General features: G+C 37.5%; 1 protein-coding gene across 2 annotated transcripts in view; it reads left to right on the top strand.

Annotated features, from left to right (window-relative positions):
• GRID2 (glutamate ionotropic receptor delta type subunit 2) overlaps positions 1-19678 on the top strand; it is a 1185302-nt gene that overhangs the window by 903330 nt on the left and 262294 nt on the right. For both annotated transcript variants that reach the window (XM_012774075.3, XM_012774073.2), the window contains exon 11: positions 14354-14666. In XM_012774075.3, the coding sequence (XP_012629529.2) occupies positions 14354-14666 (313 nt within the window). The remainder of the gene's footprint in view (positions 1-14353; positions 14667-19678) is intronic.

Below are 19678 nucleotides of genomic sequence, written 5' to 3'. Positions count from 1 at the left end.
GACTTGGTGAGAAATTTAGCAGAGGAAAATGAACAGATGGACACTCAATACCAAAAACAGGAGATAGAGAAGGAAAAGAAGATTAGAAAAAGACAACAGAGATACAAAATTTCACTGTAGACATTTTGATTTTGTGGTGCCTGAGGAATATCCTCATGGAATTGTCTAGGAACAATTAAAAAATGGGCATCCGGAACCCAAGTGAACAATGCTTACAGTTACAAAGAAAAAGTTTAGGAAATATAGGTTTTCCCATCACCTACATTATTGATTATTGACTACCTCTTATGATTCCCACGGTCTAGAGAAGGAAGAGGTTGTGAAGATCATTCACAAAATGATTATTTAAAATCCAAATTACTCCACTTGAGCCTGGGTAAGGAGGACTGGTGTTATTATTTTTGCTATTAGGAGAGATAAGTGAAAACCTGGAGGGAAAAGAGGGCTAATGTCGGGAAGGAGTTCAGAGAACCTGAGAATGTGGTGAGTTGAATTGGGAGGGATGAGGAAGACCTCCCATAAAGTTGGGCCTGTCTGTGCCACCAGAGGACGTTGCAGGGAGGCACAACAATGACCACCATTTTCATCATCATTTCCCAGGTAGTCAAGTTTGGGTGGCAGGAACACCTATGATTCCCATGGTCTAGAGAAGGAAGAGGTAGTTAGCTAGGACAAAGGCCAGGCGCTGCCTTGTGGAGGATAAGCCAGCCAGCCACTGGGTTCAGGAGAAGGCAGTGCTTATGGATGAAGAGGAGGCCTCACCTGGGTCCAGTAGGCCCCATGATAACACATGCCCAAAAGGTTCTTACATATTTCCATCATATCCTTCCATTACTGCAAACCAGGCTTGAAATATCTGTATCCACCAATAAAACTTCACCCACCGAAGAAGATCCCCCCAATACACCTGCCAGTGACAGCCCAGTAATAAATGCTTACAAGCCTTATGAAATGAGAAGGTAGCTTTACAAATGGGTACAAGACCAAAATACATAAAGAGAAAAGAAGCCCTATTTATAGGGACTTTAAATGGGATAGTGACTAAGATTTTAATTCTTAAATTAGACTAAACAAGTATAATTAACTAATTGAGTTTCCCAGAGTAAGTCAGCTATAGGTTGTTCAAAAAGTACATGTGGTCATAAGAATACATGTTTGAATGTCTGAATGGTGAGTGTTAAAAATTAATCCACTGGAGATACATATAGGCTGAAACTGAAGCATAGATAGATATATCACACAAACTGTGTGTGTGTGTAAGTGGGAGAGAAAAAAAAATGGCCAAAAGTATTTGTTGTTGATAAGAAAAGATTTTAACACTAATGAAGGAAAAGGATAAAGAGAGATCTGTGAAAGGAAATAAATTATATAGATGCAAATGACTTTGTGAATGGTTATTGGAGCAATTTTCTAAATTTGCAGGTGATATTTAATTGGCAGACATTGCAAACAGCAAGGAGCAATTCAATCAGATAAAGGACTTGAATCATTAAGCACTTGGTCTAATAGATGGCAAGCACAGATAAGTGGTGAATATTAAGTCTTGAATCAAAGCTAAAGAACACAGAGTGAATATTTGCCAAAGGGAATGATGCTGTTCAGGCATGGCTCTTAGGTTTAAGGAGAACTTAAAGACAAGGACAAACAAAAATGTAATAAAACATGTGTAGAAATAAAAAGAATTGGTTGCTTATAGGTTATAAATTAACCAATTACTGCATCAGTCGAAGCCAAGGTGATATAAAGACTGAAGCTATGATGAGAAAAATCTCATAACTTGAGTATATATAAATCCTGGAATCCACTGTTGAGTATTGAAATGCCATGTGTTACCTAGATTTTCATCTCTCTGTATTCATGATTTGGGAGTAAAATTAAAGAGCAAGATAACTTCCAGGCATATAAGAGAGTGCAGAATGGGGTGAAGATATTCTAAGTAACTTCTAAAGATCGTTTCAGCTATAAAATACACAGATTAATGTGTATAAAATATGATTCTGTGGACATAATTGTAAGGTATTATGTTTAGATTGCTTGACCATTTATATTTAGGATACTAATTCCAGTCTGTGTTAGCCAGGAAATTATAAACATGCAGAAATATACTCCAGGTAAAAGAGGATAATAAAAATTTATTGTAGCCTAGAAAGGTAGTTGATGCAACAAAGAATGTACCTCCTCTTTCCCTGTATCTTTGCAATGTTGAATACTTTACTCAAAAAAAAGATTAACTTTAACATTAAAGAGAAATGGAAATATCTTTTAGAACATCAAAACCACATGTGGAACCTTTAAATATTCACTCACATCTAGCAGTCAACATACCAATCCCATTTGAGGGATTTTTAAAACTTACCATTTAGAGTGAATATTTGGAAGTAAAACCATACCTTGAAAGATAACTGTGAGTTTACTCTTGTCTGTCATTCAGATATTTCAGACTTCAGTTGTTTTAAGTCTTAATAATTCTGAGTTTTCTCTTTGTAATTTGGTGGTTTTATAATGTCAGGCTTTAAAATAAGTAAAGATTTTCTTGAGTCAAAACAAAACAAAACAGAAAAACCCAACTGAGACCTAGCATGGCTCAACTGTGTGAAGGTCGGAGATGACTGCAGGCTGACTATAGATGCTCCCTGTTCCTGCGTGAGGACATTGAGTTCCGCTTCCTCATTTTATATTTCACTTAATACTGCACAGAATCACTAGGAGAGCAGCCAGAATTGATTCACTTCTCATACAGACAAACCGTTTCTAGGAGCTAGTTCTTTTCTCATTTACAGAGAACTTACATTCTTATCCCTGCAGAGCTTCAAAAACACCTATAATAGTAGCCTTAAGCGAATTCTAGAATGATTGAAAATTTTACTGTAATGAAAATAAAGATTCACTCAATTCTATTCCTTATACTTGGTTTGCATTTTACTGAAATGTGGATTTGCAATTTGGGCATTTCAGTGGGAGATCACTTCTATATGCTCTGCCCACGAGCAGCCTTGAGTTGACCTCTCAGAAAGTTGAGGAAATCTCTACATGACTGGAAAACTCTTTCTGATGGTCCGTTTCTTCAAAGATACAGTATTGCCTCTTGGGAATTATAGAAATGATGTTATTTTTAATCCTCTTTTAATGCGTTAGGATAGTTCCTGAACTACTGCAATTTATAAATGACTTGTAGCTTCCTTCACACTCAGCATCTAATAAGCGTTGATTGGGACCTAACGTAGAGCTGAAATTATGGGCAATAAATAAAATACAAAACAGAGAGTTCTTGTTCTTCAAGAACTAAATAGCTAGACAGGGAAAAGAGAGAGAAGGTGGGGGCATGGGGAGAGAGAACACACATTCAGTACTTCATGTACTATCTATACTTTAACTTTTGGTGAACTCATCCAGTCTCATGAACTTAATTATATCTATCATTAGACCACTTCCAAATTTGTTTCTTCAGCCCAGACCACTCACCTGAACTACAGACTTATATTCCTTACTACCCACTCAGCATTTTCTCTTAAAATTCTAGTGGATACCTCAAACGTCATGAATTCCTGACTTCACCACCTTCCCCAATCCTGGTCTAACCACAGCCTTCCCTGTTGTGGTGTGTGGAAACTCAATCCTCAAGTTACTCCACCAAAAACTTTGAGTTATGTTTGACTTTTCTCTCTCATACACAATATATTAGTAAATTTGTTTGGCTATTAATCTGGAATATACCATAAATAAGATCATTTCTCACTACTCCACCACTACCTACTGGTGCAAGCCACCATTTTCTTTCTTTGGGGCTTCTTCAGTAACCTAACTGTTCCTCATAGTACTGCTCCTTCCAACTATAATCTATTACGTTATTAAATATGAAATGTCTGATTTCCTAAAGTACTAAGTTTGACAGTTGATCTTGCTGAGAATTCATTTTGACACTTATTGTTTTATTTTTATTGTGAAGGGACATCCTCAGTTTTTCAAATGCATGGTTTGGCTTGTGATTATCCTTCAAAGTTTTTGTAGAGCAATTTTTGTGAAACCATGGATAAATCAAAAATTCATGTTATTTTTGATTACAAGATCTGTAGTAGAACCAATGCAGTGCAGACAACTCAAAATAATGAAATGGGCCTGGCGCAGTGGCTCAGGCCTGTAATCCTAGCACTCTGGGAGGCCGAGGCGGGTGGATTGCTCAAGGTCAGGAGTTTGAAACCAGCCTGAGCAAGAGTGAGACCCCGTCTCTACTATAAATAGAAAGAAATTAATTGGCCAACTAATATATATACAAAAAATTAGCTGGGCATGGTGGCACATGCCTGTAGTCCCAGCTACTTGGGAGGCTGAGGCAGGAAATCGCTTGAGCCCAGGAGATTGAGGTTGCTGTGAGTTATGCTGACGCCACGGCACTCACTCTAGCCCGGGCAACAGAGTGAGACTCTGTCTCAAAAAAAAAAAATAAATAATGAAATATTTTGGAAGGGCGTGGTTAATGAATGCACAGTATGGGCATGGTTTGAGAAGTTCCATTCTGGTGATTTTAATTTTGAAAATGAGCCATGTGGGCAACCTGAGACCAAGGTGGATAATGATGAGTCGGAAGCTGTAATGGAAGTGAATGCATCTCAACCGATGTGTGAATTAGCAGCAAGGTTTGATGTTACTATTCCAACAATATTGGACCATTTGAAACAAATGTGCAAGGTAAAGAAACTGGGTAGATGAGTTCCACATGAATTAAATGAGCATAAGAAGAGAAATCATCTCGAAGCTTGTCTTTCTTTGCTGTCACGACATAAAGGCATGACCTAATATTTTCAGTAGAGCAGCCCATGTGATTCTTTAAAAATGTTAGATCATATCACACTCTCCCTATAACCTCCAAGTAGTTTTCCATCAACTCAAATTCTTATAATTGCCCGTAATGCCTTATATGCTCATTCATACACTTATACACCCACCACCATGTCTGTGTAATCTCTTTCTCCTAACTACTTCCCTAGTATGAGTATTGCTTAAGGATAAATCAGAAGTCAGAAAAATAAGAGTAAGATTTTAAAAGCTCATAAATGCCAAAAGAACAAAATAGAGCAATGAATAAATACTAGGGAAGTAGTCAGGAGAAAGGCATTATACAGAAACCATAAAAGCACAAAAGTTTATCAGATTTACCAAGCACAGTATAGGGACATGGCCAACTCCACAATCTGTTCACCTATAATCTCAGATGAGCTATTTATCTTCTCTGAATCTCAGATTTAGTAGTGATACCTATTGTGCAGGGTTGTGGTACAGCTAGCATATATGAAGGCTAAAAACATTAGAGCCTAAGCTACTAAGGTCAAGGGCCTAGCTGATAGCTTGATTTAGGGAAAAAAATTTATAGTCAATGCCTTCTTCTCAAGTGGAGAGAATTTTTGAGGCAGCATACATGCTGGAATCTATTCTTTTTCTGTCAAAATTTAAGGCTGTACAAAAACATCTATTTCAACCAAATATTAAATAGCAAAGAGTAAGTAGAGCAAGAACTTTCTTAGGGATCTACTTGGAACAAAGCAATGTGAAAAATACTTAGCGAGAGATAAGACTATGAAAATCAACCATCTACCTCAAGAAGTTAATGTTATAATTGAGAATGTTAAAGATATTATGGGATATGTACTATATAAGAGACACAGAAAAACTGAGCCAGGAGGATAATTGTAAGCTCCAGGGAAGAAATGTCATAAACTTAGGTGAAAATACATTTTAAAAGGTAAAATATATACTTTCTGGTACATATATTAGGCTGTAAGAGAAAAGCTGGTCCAGAGACTAGTGGAAACTAAACTGTTCCTAGAAGGACTTTAAAATTACAGCTGTATGTGAATAGGCATGGGCTAGAAGAAAGAGCTAGAAGAAGGGATGATGTGGTTTCTGCAAAGAAGTTTAGAGAGAAGACTAACAACCCATAAACTGAGCTGATAATGCTTTTGTCACTATCTTGGTGTGAGAGACAAAAGATCTATTGAAATAATGAAAAATATTAACTTCTAGAAATATCAATGTGCCAAGACCCAAGAAGGACTTTCAATTGAATATACTGTAAATTGCAAGATTAAGCATCTATTGACTATAACAGATAAGAAGAAACAAGCATTCAAAAAATCCTTCAAGAGGAAAATGATTAAATTGATCGGAGTACTTTTATAATCAATGAACAGTCATTGAGTGCTATCTTTCTATGTGCTGAAAATACAAAGGTGATAAAACAGTTGTTGCTTAAAATTCTGTGCAGTATTCAGAAAGACTGGGGTGTCTGTGTGTGTGTATTTCTCCAAGGTTATATTATATTATGGTAAGATTTAGGGAAATACCTGTATCTGTGTATGTAAAAATAGAAAAGAGTCTAACAAAGGACTTTCATCAGTCTTAAAACAGTGATTATGTACAAGTAGTGAAGACTACTAATTGTCCATATCTATCTATTCTCTCCTCTCTTAGTAGTATAGCTCCTGAATAATCAATAGCCAGATACACTGTCCACAGTATACATTTTGCAGCTTCTCTACTGAGCTAGTGTGATCATGTGACAAAGTCCCAACCAATGAGATTTAAGCAGAAATGTCTGGGAAATGTTCTTAAAGGAAACATTCTTGTCCTTATTCTAACTGGCATCTTGTCTCCTGGCTGGAATATTAGTAGAATAGCTGGAGATGAAGCAGTCATCTTAATATATGAATTGGAGACTGTGTACTTAGAAGCAAAAAGCAACAAAAGAAAATGAGTTTGGTTCTTGACCCTAGAAGCTTTCCCAGCTTGGGATTGTCAGCCAGGGAACTTCTTCCACATCGACTTTTAAGCAAGTGAGATTTTTGATATTTCTTTTACTTGCAGAAAGAGAATAGCCTAATTTTATATAATTTGATCCTTTAGAAACTAGAGTGTATTCATACACTATTTTTACAGGTTAATGTTTAAACTTATTTATTTTTCATCTTAGACTTCCCTTTGTGTATTTTATAAACAGTAAACTTATTAGCCAGTTCTGTGGTATATAAGTTTTTCTGTTGTGTTTTGATTTTACATTGGCCCAGCTTCCATGTTTAGCTAAATGGACTCACATGGTTTAACTTACCTGGTAAATTCAGACATTTTACTCAGAGTCCAAGTTATAAAATCCTTTTTCCCATACTTTTAAACAGCTAAAACGTAAAAGTCACCACAAGATGGCTGACGAGAAAAACCGCCAGCCAGAGTGTCTCTGCAAGAAAGAGAGATTTTAGAAGAAAGTGAAAAAAAAAAAAAAAAAACAGGCTGACAAAAATAGATGGGATGAGGGTCGGAACGAAAGGGTGCCTGAACTACAGGAGACTCCACAGGAAGAAGTTGCGGAGGAGAACTGGAAGGAGAAAGGCCCCGGACAGGCTGGAGACCAGCGACAAGGGTAGGTGGAGCGGTTAACTTTCTCCTCCCTTGCATCTGGGACTGCTGGCGGCTCCTGAGCAGTTGGAGAGACCTGCAGACACCAGCCCAGAGGCGGCTGCGGCCAGTGAGCGGTGAGCCTCTTGCGGACGGGGCACTGGGCTCCCAGCTCCCTCAGGCACCCTGGCCCTCAGACCCACCAGATCAGCAGGCGCCATATTGCTTCATTCTCCCCTCCCCCTCCCTACCCGCAGCTGCCGAGAGAGACAATTTAGCCACCACCTGGAGGCATCTGCAGAGAACAGGACCTTTCCTTTTGGGGCCCTACAGCAGACTGAGGGGTGCTCAGACTGTGAGCTCCCTACCCGCCAGCCCTCCCAGGTGCTGCTGGCCTGGTGACTCCAGGAGAGTGGAGTACATCCCAAAGCAGAGAGACACTGATCCAGCTTGAGCACCTGTGGGTAAAGTGAGACCAGCACTCCTCTCTCTGGCAGGGTCAGGGATTGATCTCCAGGGTCCAGGGGACAGGCCTGTAGACCAGATCCCATACACCCAAGTCTTGATAACACTGCCCAGGGGCACAGAAGGGATATTTGTGAACAAGCCTACTAAGGTCTGTGTGCCTTCAGGGGCAGATTAGTGTGCTCGAGGGGCAACCCTCCTTCCACAGTCAGTCCGTGCCCCCAGCTCAGGCTGCGGTACTGGACAGGGAACCTCCGATCCATATCACAGCCAGGGGAGATCTACTGGCTTGAGGTCCTGCCTGCCAGCCATGGGCGGGGTGAAACCAGGAATAGGGCAGGGTGGAAAGGACCAAGGCCTGCACCAGACTGCAGGTCTCAGACAGCCCCACCCCAACACACAGACATTTTGGCTGAGTGGGGCCATTGCTGCCCCTCTCTGGTAGCTTTGCCCAGAAGCAGAGAACAGACTTTTGACCCCTGCTAACAGAATGTGTGGAGCTCGAGGACAGCTCACCCAACCCAGCTTCACCCAGCCTCACTCCCCAACTTGCCCCAATTGAGGTGGAGAATAAGGACATACCTGGAAGTCCCAGGGCCTCAACCACCACCGGAGGCACTAGAGTGCCTTTCCAGAGGAACAAAAGCTGGTTATAGGACCCAAAAGCAACACTGCAGCCTGCTCCTCTCAGCAAGCACCACCTACTGACAGGGAGGACATTCTGCACATGGTTTTATTGCATCATGCAGGGTGTGGTCAAATCTCACCCACAAACACCACCTACTGGCTCAGAGACTAAACAGGATGTGTCATTATCCAAATGAAAATCTAAAGGTAAGAAGCAACAGCTGATCCAGATGGGAAGGAATCAGCAAAAGAACTCCAGAAGTATGAAGACTAAAATGAAAAGTACACCCCCCAAGGGAAACACCACCGGCTCTCTAGCAATAGACATCGCCCAAATTCAGAACACTAAAATGACAGAAGAATTTTGAGCATGGATTGTAAGAAAACTCAATAATATGCAAGAGAAAATGGATAACACATACAAAGAAACTACAAAAAATCCAGGACTTGGAAGAAAAATTCACTAAAGAATTTGAAATACTAAAGAATAATCAAACAGAACTTCTGGAAATGAAGAATTTATTCAAAGAATTACAAAACACAGTGAAAAACCTCAGGAACAGAGTAGATCAAACAGAAGAAAGAATCTCAGGGATTGAAGATAACATCTTTCACATAAGTAAATAAGTAAGTCAGTCACAGAGATAGAGCAGAGAAATAAGAGAAAAGAGCAAAGCCTACAAGAAATGTGGGATTATGTGAAGAGGCCTAACATGAGAATCCAGAGGGAAAGGATCAAATTTGCTTTACAGAAGGGTTACTTTGGCTACAATAGATGATTGGAGAGGAGGAAAGGCAGATTCCAGGTAAGTGCATAAGGAGCTGGAGTGCAGGAGAGCTGGAAACGGTAGAGGATATTAGATTTCTCAGGAAGTAAAATAATAGTATCAGATTTGATAGAAGGCATAAGGCTGGGGAAGATAATGAGGCTACCACGATTTATGACTTTTGTAAAAAGATGTCACTCAGTGAAGCAGGAGACATTGGAAGAGGACTAGTTAGAGTTCAATATTATCCCTGTGATCTTGACTGTTAAATCTGAGGTGTTTTTGAGACATTTAATAGAGATGTTAATTATGTAGTTGAATAAATCAGTCTTAGACTCCAGAACTCAGATACATGTTAGAAATACTAGGTCATTAAATATGAAATGTCCAATTTTGAATCAAAAGTGTAGTTTATTATCTCTCAAACAAGAAGAAGTACAATTAATCAAGTATGTACCTAAACTAAAAGTTTTGTCATCTTAATGGTAGCTTGTTTATGCCAGCAGTGAAGAAGCCTGGAGAGCAAGTGGTGATGGAATCATGAAATGCATTTTCCACAGCTTGTTGAAAATTGAATATTTTTCCTTGCAAGAAATGGTCCAAAGCCTGGAAGAAGTGGTAGTCAGTTGATGCAAGGTCTGGTGAATACAGTGGATAACAGAGAGTTTCCAATTCCAGCTTCTCTAGTTTGAACAGTGTGGTTTGTGTGATGTAGTGAAGTGTTGTCTTGCAAGAGGGCTGGCCTGTCCCTATTGACCAATCTCGGCTGCTTAATCACAAGCATCCTCATCATTTTTCCACTTGGTTGCAGTAGACATCCGCTGTAATTGGTTGACCAGATTTCATGAAGTTGTAGTGGATAATACTAGCGCTGGATTACCAGACACCATTAGCTTTTTTTCATGCATATTCGGTTTTGGATTGTGTTTCAGCACCTCATCTTTATCCAATCATTGTGCTGAACACTTGCAATTATCAAAAAGAATCAATTTTTCATCACACATCACAATACAGTGTAGAAATGGTTTGCCTTTATGTCATGACAGCACAAAAGGCAAACTTCCAGATAGTTTCTCTTCTGACGCTCATTTAATTCATGCACTGCCCATCTATTCAGTTTCTTTATCTCGCTGGTTTATTTCTTTACCTTGCCTGTTTAATAAAATGGTCCAATATTGTTGGAATAGTAATGTCAAACTTGCTGCTAATTCCCGAGTAGGTTAAGATGGATTCACTTCCACTACAGCTTTCAGCTCATCATTATCCACCTTGGTCTCAGGTCACCCACGTGACTCATTTTCAAGATTAAAATCACAAGAATGGAACTTCTCAAACCATTGACATACTATGCATTCTTAGCCACATCCTTCCTAAACACTTCATTGATATTTTGAGCTGTTTGAACTGCATTGTTTCCATGACAGAACTCATATTCAGAAATAACATAAATTTTTGACTTTCCCATGGTTTCACAAAAATTGCTCTAAAAAAAAACTTTGAAAGATAATCACAAGCCAAGATATGCATTTGAAATAATAAGGATGTATTTTCACAATACAAATAAAACAAGAAGTGTCAGAGTGAAATGTCACAGATATGAACTGTGAAAGTACTTAAGGAAATCGGACATTTCATACTTAATAACCTAGATTTGTGAATCAGCTGTGTAGAATGAGACAATGGAAGTGGTGGATGTGAAGGGGATTGCCTAGGCAGAGGATCTCAAATGAGAAAACGGTGTAAGCCTAAGTTCAGAGAATTCTTGAGATGAACTTGAAAAACGAACTGAGCAAGATTTATGTTATAACATGGAATCCAAGAGAAAAGAATGTTTATGATGAAGGGAGCAGTCATCACTTTCAAATGTTTTCAAGAGACGTAATCAGATGAGCATGGAATTCTATCCATTTGATTCAGCAATGCAAAGATTAAAAAGTGCTGTTTCCATGAGTAATAGAGTACCCAACAATGTGGGTGCAAAAGTCTTCTCCGAGTGACTGGGATGTATAAAAATAGAAAGCGTAGTTAACTGGTAGTAGGAGGTCTTAGAGGTTAGAGGGAAAGGATGTTCTCTCTTTGTTTTTATTTTAATGAGAAACAGATGAAGAATCTTTAAATTGGAAATCTACAGTTGATTAGGATGATGATGAATGCATGAGAAAGAAGTTTTAGTGTCTGAAATGGCGGAGAGTGACTAAGTTTACTGATAGAGGTTTGGCGTTAGATAGGAAGGAAGATAGCTCCTGTACTGTAAATGGGTTAAATAGAATAGGCTGGGTATGTGCTATGGGTTGGGAGGTAGAAATAAGTGTAAATTTTTATCTTAGATCTTCTATGTTCTCGATATAATAGTGGTAGGAGTTCACTTCTGAGAGTTGGGGGTGGGATAGTGGGAAAATTAAAGATTTCATAAGGGTAAAAGATTTGAAAGCTCATTATAAAAAGTGGACAAATGAGTTGACCAAATAAATAAGATGGGTCCTTTTGTTACAACAGAGAGGTCCGTTCACTGTTCTGTGGCAAATGTATCTTGCTCTTACTCTGTAAAGCTATATTTTGCTCTTGCTCCATGCCCTTCCTCAATAAACTTCGCTTCACACTTGCCTTAAAATATAAATAAAAAAATAAAATGGGTAAGCATGAGCAATGTCTCTGATCGTTTCTAGTTATGTTTATAGATATTCAGGAAGTGTTTTAGGGCCAGATGTCTGATCCAATGGCTCTTGGCTTTTTTCTGCTCCAGATAGCATCTCTAATACAAGCAAGGACTATCACAGTGATCTGCTAGATCACTGATTCTGAAGGATAGAGTGAGGTACCTCCTTAGAAAGGTGTATACAAAACTCAGAGACAGAAAAGTACGTGTTGCACATGTGCACGCATTTGTGCAGTGTGAAAAAGTCCATTATAGGATTCGGATATGCCCTCCACAGGGGAGCAAGCACTTTCCCCTTGAAAATAGAATAACCAAGTGTTGAACATAGACCAGAAGGAATTTCTCTGCAGATACATGACAAGTAATTTTTATATTTAATAAATATTTTAGCACATACAAAATAATTAGTTCCCTTTTGTTTAAGTAAATAGAAGTCCCTAGATATTTTCATTCCATTATAGAAATTCACTTCGTGACATTTAGAAATATGCATTATTAAAATTAGTAGAATGACCATTTCGGTTTATAATCATTTAAATGTAGAACACTTAATTATTTAGTAGAAATATATTTATGAATGTTTTACAAATATTCAATCAACATGTTGTCAGTAAATCCTTCCTTAGGCAGAATTTTCTGACTTCAGTTGAGTCATTAACTACTTTGGGTCACTAGTGATCAATTAGTAAATTACTGATCCATAGTACTTTAATGTCCTGAAAAAGTAAATGCACCTTCTGAGAGCCTAATTGAATCTTGGAGAGTTATTTATTCACCATTTAGATTGAGATAAATGAGTCAGCTCATAATAGTGATACTAAATAGTTACATTCATTTCACAAATAGATAAATTGAAGCTCAGAAGAGATAGGACTAGAGGGCTAAGAATCCCGGTTATATTTTTAATTTGAAAAGACTCAATTCCCAATATCTAGCTACATAAAATGAATATATTTCTACACTTCTAAAAAGGAAATGAAATGCATAATTCATAGCTTATTGTAAGGATTTAGTGAAAAATTATTTAAATACTTTAGCACTGGACCTAGCACCAAATATATTTGGGCTTGGTGTACACACACGCACCACACATACACAGCTTAACTATAGGTAGAATATTTTTAATCATATAATATCTTTTTATTAAACTACAGAATTTCATATGATGAAAAATTGTGGCTGAAACAAATGGCTAGTTACAAGGCAGTTTTCTCTGTTTTTGGTGCTACAAAAGGCACAGATTTCCGAAAACTTTTCTATAACTTATCACTTTACTGTAATAAAATATGAGTGAGGATTGGTTGCAAATAACACATTTGCTAGATATAAGTTAATAATGGAGCTGATGTCACTTGTTTACGGAAATGGATAAAGAAGCTAGAATATTTTTAAGAGCATTATTACTTCAGAGATCAGATTCATCTCAATTGGTTTAGCATTCCACTAGGCCTATTAATTTTTTCTTGGTCCTGAAAAGCAGTAAAACAAGTATCTATCTTCTTTCATTAAACAATAAAAAAGAAAGAAAAGTAACCAGAAAATGTTCAACAAAAAATTTACTAGTGTTTGTATTTGTGTGGAAGGGGCTTCTCACAGCTTCAATAGCAGCCAAAGATTGTTATTTCAAAAAAGATGCATCTTTTAGATATTTAAATATTAGATATTATTATATTACATAATTTAAATGTGAAGTCATTTGTACTGCAATTCTGTTATGTGTTTTAAGTAAGTAAAATAACATATGCCATAGTTGTAAGTGCTATCACTGAGAATATAAGGCAATACATACTGAAAAAAAGGTATTACTACTCCAAGAAGCATTCTGTCTCTTTAATCTTTAATTGTATATTACAATGTTCCTGAAATTTGTATAATGCAATCATGGTAGAGACATGTGGCATATGACTTTATAAAATTAGTGATATAAAAGCTCTAACAAACATTAGTATGTTTAGAGCCCAATAATATAAATTTTAATGCAGAAATTTAAAGGAAGGGCAAAATGCCACGTTAAAGCTTTTAAATAACCAACCTAATAATTTACATATTGAGAACATATTGAATATCTTTGGAACATTTTCCCAGAAAGAATTCTTTAGTATAAAATTTTCCTTTACTACTGTGCTAATGATGGTTTTGATAAAATAACCCAAGGAAAAAAGACAATTTTCTTCCTGTATTATCTGTGTCTGAAATATTCTTAACTGATTTTACATGCACTGATAATATGAACAAGGCAATTTGTCTGACTCTGTTGGGGCAAGATTTGCAGTAAGAAATGCAAAGTTCACATATAGCTCTTCTGCAAGAAGTCTGCAGTGTTTTTCAGTTTATATAAAAAGACTTAAGATATTGCCTGAGGCATCTGTTTTTTTCCCTCAAGGCAAGCTGAAGTGCCACAAATGAAATTGTTTTTCACACTGTTAATGTACTCCTTTCTCTTCCAATTTTTCAGAGAGCCGACATAGGGATTTCTGCTTTAACCATCACTCCGGATCGTGAGAATGTGGTGGACTTCACAACACGTTACATGGACTACTCAGTGGGGGTACTACTTCGAAGGGCTGAAAAGACAGTGGACATGTTTGCCTGTCTTGCACCATTTGATCTCTCTCTCTGGGCTTGCATTGCCGGCACAGTCCTGCTGGTGGGTCTGCTGGTCTACCTCTTGAACTGGCTTAACCCCCCACGATTACAAATGGGATCAATGACGTCTACTACTCTCTATAACTCCATGTGGTTCGTGTATGGATCCTTTGTGCAGCAAGGTAAGAAGTAAAAGTGCATTCTAGTATTAAAGAAAAAAGGGATGTGATGTTTCAAATGTCATGCATTCACTTAAGAAGGTTCTATATCTGACATCAGGAAGCGTTCTAAGAGTCCTCACAGCAATGCTCCGAAAGGAACACTTCCTGTTCTCTCCTAGTGGGTCTCAAACACAACAGGTTTCCAGCTATAATGGTTCATTCTCTTTTGATGTAAGTCCAATTTCAGCAACAAAGGCAAAAGTGAATGTCAAAGGTAAAGTTCATAAGAAACCTCAAGATCAGATTTTCCTCCCCAAACCTTGACTTTCTGAGAAATAGCCTTACTGGGATGAAACTACTTATTACCAGAGAAAGTACTATTTAATTATTTATGGATATGAGAGATGTTAGGATTTGTTCTTTGTTCAGAGACATTATTTCATGTATTAAAAATATTCATTGACATTGAAAAGACATTGGTTAATTTAAAGCTTTGATGATAGATTTTATGTTTTATCTTTGATTTTAGTATAATCTTTATCAATGATTTAACTTATAATTTCATTATACTCTAAAGAATGGCTTTGCTTTGTTATTCAATATCTAGTCTGCCCTACTCTTTAAACTTCTGTGATTAATTCTTTGGCTCTCATTGTTTCAGAATAGAATAATATTTATTACACTCCTTATTTGAGACTACTGCCATCCTAGAAAATGAAATAGTAAGGAAATTGATAGTCTCTTGCAAACTTAGCACATGTATTGAATAGGAAACATATGTGTTACATGGAGATGTGATAGTTTTGTCTTAGTATTTACAATTCTCTATAGGATCTTACTTTTTATTCCATTACACTTCATTTTTTCTATTCTGATTTAACGAATCAGAAGTTTGTCTAGGTTCTTTGTCTCACTGCTTCACTTCTAATCTGTCCATGAAACCTTTGTAAAGCGTGCTTTTCTCTCTCTTTCCATATCAAGATTTTTGACTAAGATTAACTGTTATTGTGTTATTTGTCACAGATACTGAGTATACAACACTGAGTATAGCCCTGAGTATACAACAGTGAGCAAGTCTTTGCCACCACTGAGCCATAAGTCTAATGAGACAAAAACATGTAAACACAGAATTACTTTGTTTAATAGGGATAATATTAAAGTTCTGTAATAGAGGTAAGCATAGGCTGTTAGGATATCAAAGAGGTAGGAAAGCTCAATATATCCTACTGTGGGAAAGAAGTAGTTTAGAATTAGTACTACATAAATGGAGACAGAGTTAACTGTGTAAAGACCTTGTTGAAGAAGAGGAATGGAGAAAATGAGACATAAATGGCTAGGATAGAATTTCAGACCAAGAAATGAGAGACAAATTAGAATAGTCGGCCGGGCGCTGTGGCTCACGCCTGTAATCCTAGCTCTTGGGAGGCCGAGGCGGGCGGATTGCTCAAGGTCAGGAGTTCAAAACCAGCCTGAGCAAGAGCGAGACCCCGTCTCTACTATAAATAGAAAGAAATTAATTGGCCAACTGATATATATATATATAAAAAAAATTAGCCGGGCATGGTGGCGCATGCCTGTAGTCCCAGCTACCCGGGAGGCTGAGGCAGAAGGATCACTCAAGCCCAGGAGTTTGAGGTTGCTGTGAGCTAGGCTGACGCCACGGCACTCACTCTAGCCTGGGCAACAAAGCGAGACTCTGTCTCAAAAAAAAAAAAAAAAATTAGAATAGTCTATATAGAAGAGAGCTGGTAAAGTTGAGGTGAAGATGTCTTTGTTGTTATCAAGAGTTCAAACTGATCTTTGGGGAAATGATTAGCTATTTAAAGGTATTAAACAGGAACAGATGTGTTCAATATTTTACTATAGAAATATTCTGGTTATGGTGTGGACGATAGATTGAAAAAAGGCAGTGTGAAAGTGGGAATATCATAATAAGGAAGGAAAACAGTTGATGTGGCTGGTACAAAAATAAGGTGGCACTGGGAGTCAAGAGAAAGGTATTGATTAAATGTTACCAGTAGAATTTGATTAACTGTATCATGGTATGGGATCTACAGTACCCAAGAAGAAAAATCCTAGATTTCTGGATTAGGAAATTATGTCTATTAGATGTTGATCTCATGTAGTAAAACAAGAAAACAGAAAAAGAAGATATGATAAGAAAGATGATACATTCATTCTGCTGTATGTTGAGTTTGATGTATCTGTGAAACATCCAAGAGATTATTTCTAATGTTTGCTTAGTAGTTTGATACATTTTTCAGAAGCACAGAAGAAACATCTGGACTAAATATGTATTTAAGAAATATTGGAGGCCGTGTGGTGGCTCACGCCTGTAATCCTAGCACTCTGGAAGGTTGAGGCAGGAGGATTGCTCAAGGTCAGGAGTTCAAGACCAGCATGAGCAATAGTGAGACCTCATCTCTACTAAAAATAGAAATTAGCTGGACAACTAAAAATATATAGAAAAAATTAGGTGGGTGTGGTGGTGCATGCCTGTAGTCCCAGCTACTCAGAAGGCTGAGGCAGAAGGATTGCTTGAGCCCAGGAGTTTGAGGTTGCTGTGAGCTAGTCTGACGCCATGGCACTCTAGTCGAGGCAACAGAGCAAGACTCTATCTCAAAAAAGAAAAAAAAAAAAAAAAAGAAAGAAATATTGGCATTTAGGAACTTTTGAAGCCATGGAAGTGAATAAGGTCACCCACAGTAGTTGTTCTCAACTGTGTACTCATGACTGAGGACTACTGGCCCAAACAAGGCCTAGGACAAGGCCCTAAGGAAAGGAATGGGTAGAGGAGCTCTCGTTGGAGACTAAGGAAAGACTATAAAGGTGTAAGTAAAAATCAGAGTATGTAGTGATATATAAACATAATTAAGACAATATTTAAAGATTAAGGATTTGGTCAATTGTGTTAAATATCTCAAAGAATCAAGTAAAATTAAGGCTTGAAAGATATTTGTTGGATTTAGCAATAAACTTGTTATTGAAGCAAAAAAAGGCATGTCTTTGCTCAATGATGCGTGAGGTTTCAGCTAGGTACTTCAGAGGCTAGACTAGAGGCTAAAATCATCTGAAGGCTTGTTCCCTGCATCCACATGTCTGGTGGTTGATGCTGTGTGGGCTGGCAAGCTGTTTTTCTTCCTGCTGGGCCTGTCCAAATATTCTTGCCCCATGGGAGTTTAACCTTTCTCACAACATGTGGTTTGTTTCTCCATAGAGAAAAGGGAAAAATTTTGTGTTCCTGGTTGGTTATCACAAACTTGTGTAATGGTGTGAGTTTCTCTTGCAGGAAACATCCTGCGTGTGCCTATCTCCATAGCTTTTAGGAAAATTAAAATGGTTAAAACTTGTGATATTCTTAGATATAATAATTTATATAAGTATCATGTGTTTGCTAAATAAATAAAACAAAACCCAACTGGATTCAGCTGTGGATTGTTAAACCCATGTATAAAAGGATAACACGACAAATGATTTTAGATTATTGGCAAGATAGTGATTGAAATGGTAGATCCTGAAGTACAGAGAACAATTAAAAAACAGAATGACCAAGAATGAGAACACGGTAGAGTGTAAGAGTAGAAGGTAACATAGTAGTAAGAGGAGGGAATAATAGAAGTCTCAGTGAGCATAAAGAGCAACAGTGAAAACATCAGTGTGAGTGAATTAGAAGTCTATATTCATAAAATAGGAGACCTAAGCCTAATTCTTTTGAAACATAACAGTGGAAGACAAGTTATAGGTGTGTGGATGTGAATTCTTAAAGCTGAGAGTTTGATGAAGGACTTTAAAGCTGATCAAGGAACTGAGATTAGAGGGTTAGATGAACCATCTGTAATGACAGTCAACCTTTACTGGAGAGGAAGAAAATGAGCCATGTGCCAATGTTGTCCATAAATGAAGAAAGATGACAAGGATGTTGGTAGATATGAGCATTGACCAGAAATAGAAGGTGCTATCACTAGATGAAATTAATCTGTTTTCAATGTACTTCTCATTTCATTCAATTTTGCCGTGCATGATTTCAACAACCACCAATATGTTGATGAGTCCCAAATGTACATCATCTATCCTTGAATTTCAAATTTGTATATCCAACTGTTCTCTAGATCTCTCTCTGAATATACCAGAGGTAGCACAATTTCCAACATGCCAAAAATTGAATTCATTTTATGCTTTGAATATTCTTAGCCTCTCATATTCTCTATTTAGCTTATATCACTAGCCCCCTAGACTCACATTAGAAACTTTGAAAGTACTTTTGATTTCTTGATCTGTCTCATGCTTTATCCAACCATAATCAAGTTCTGTCATACCTAGATTAGGCCTACCTCATTTCTCACCTGAACAGTAGGAATCTCATAGCAGGCCCTTTTTCTTCCAGTTTTGTTCCCTGCAAATATACAATCCACATACTTACATGTACACCCAAGTTATCAATGCCATGGAAACTCAACCACATAATCACCATTCTCGAAATATTTCCTTGGCTCTCTAATGCCCACAGTTTAAAAGTCTGAGTTCTTCAGAGAATAAACAATATCTCACCATCTGGTTTCTGTTCAATGCTCTTGATTCTCAGCTCTTACTACTCATACCTCACATTTCCTTGTCCAGTTACCCCGAACTACTTTTTGTCCCTGACCACAAGACAAAATTGTTTATTGCCTCTCCACCTTTGCTTCTTCTCTTTCTAATTCCTGAAATGCCTTTATTACCAACTTGGTTAATCTCTATTTTTACTTTCTAACTGCCTTCATATGGCAAGTTCCTATTCATATACTAATTCGTAATTCTATCTCACTTCTTTCAAGAAGTCTTTGCTGGGATTGGGAACCATCTTTTATACTCTTCAAGATGTATTTATCATACTTCTATACACTGTCAACTATAGTGTGATTGCCTTTCTTTTTTTTGTATCTCCACCTGAGTCCTTTGAATTCAAGCCGGTATAGTATTTATCTTTATAGTGTCTTTGCCTATAGTTCAGTGTCTTGTGCATATTAGGTGTTTAAAAATACATACTGATCAAA

Source organism: Microcebus murinus, chromosome 29 (genome assembly GCF_040939455.1).
Source record: "Microcebus murinus isolate Inina chromosome 29, M.murinus_Inina_mat1.0, whole genome shotgun sequence".
Classification (NCBI taxonomy): Eukaryota; Metazoa; Chordata; class Mammalia; order Primates; family Cheirogaleidae; genus Microcebus; species Microcebus murinus.
Note: the sequence above shows the minus strand (reverse complement) of the source record. Positions and strands in the feature narration are given on the sequence as shown.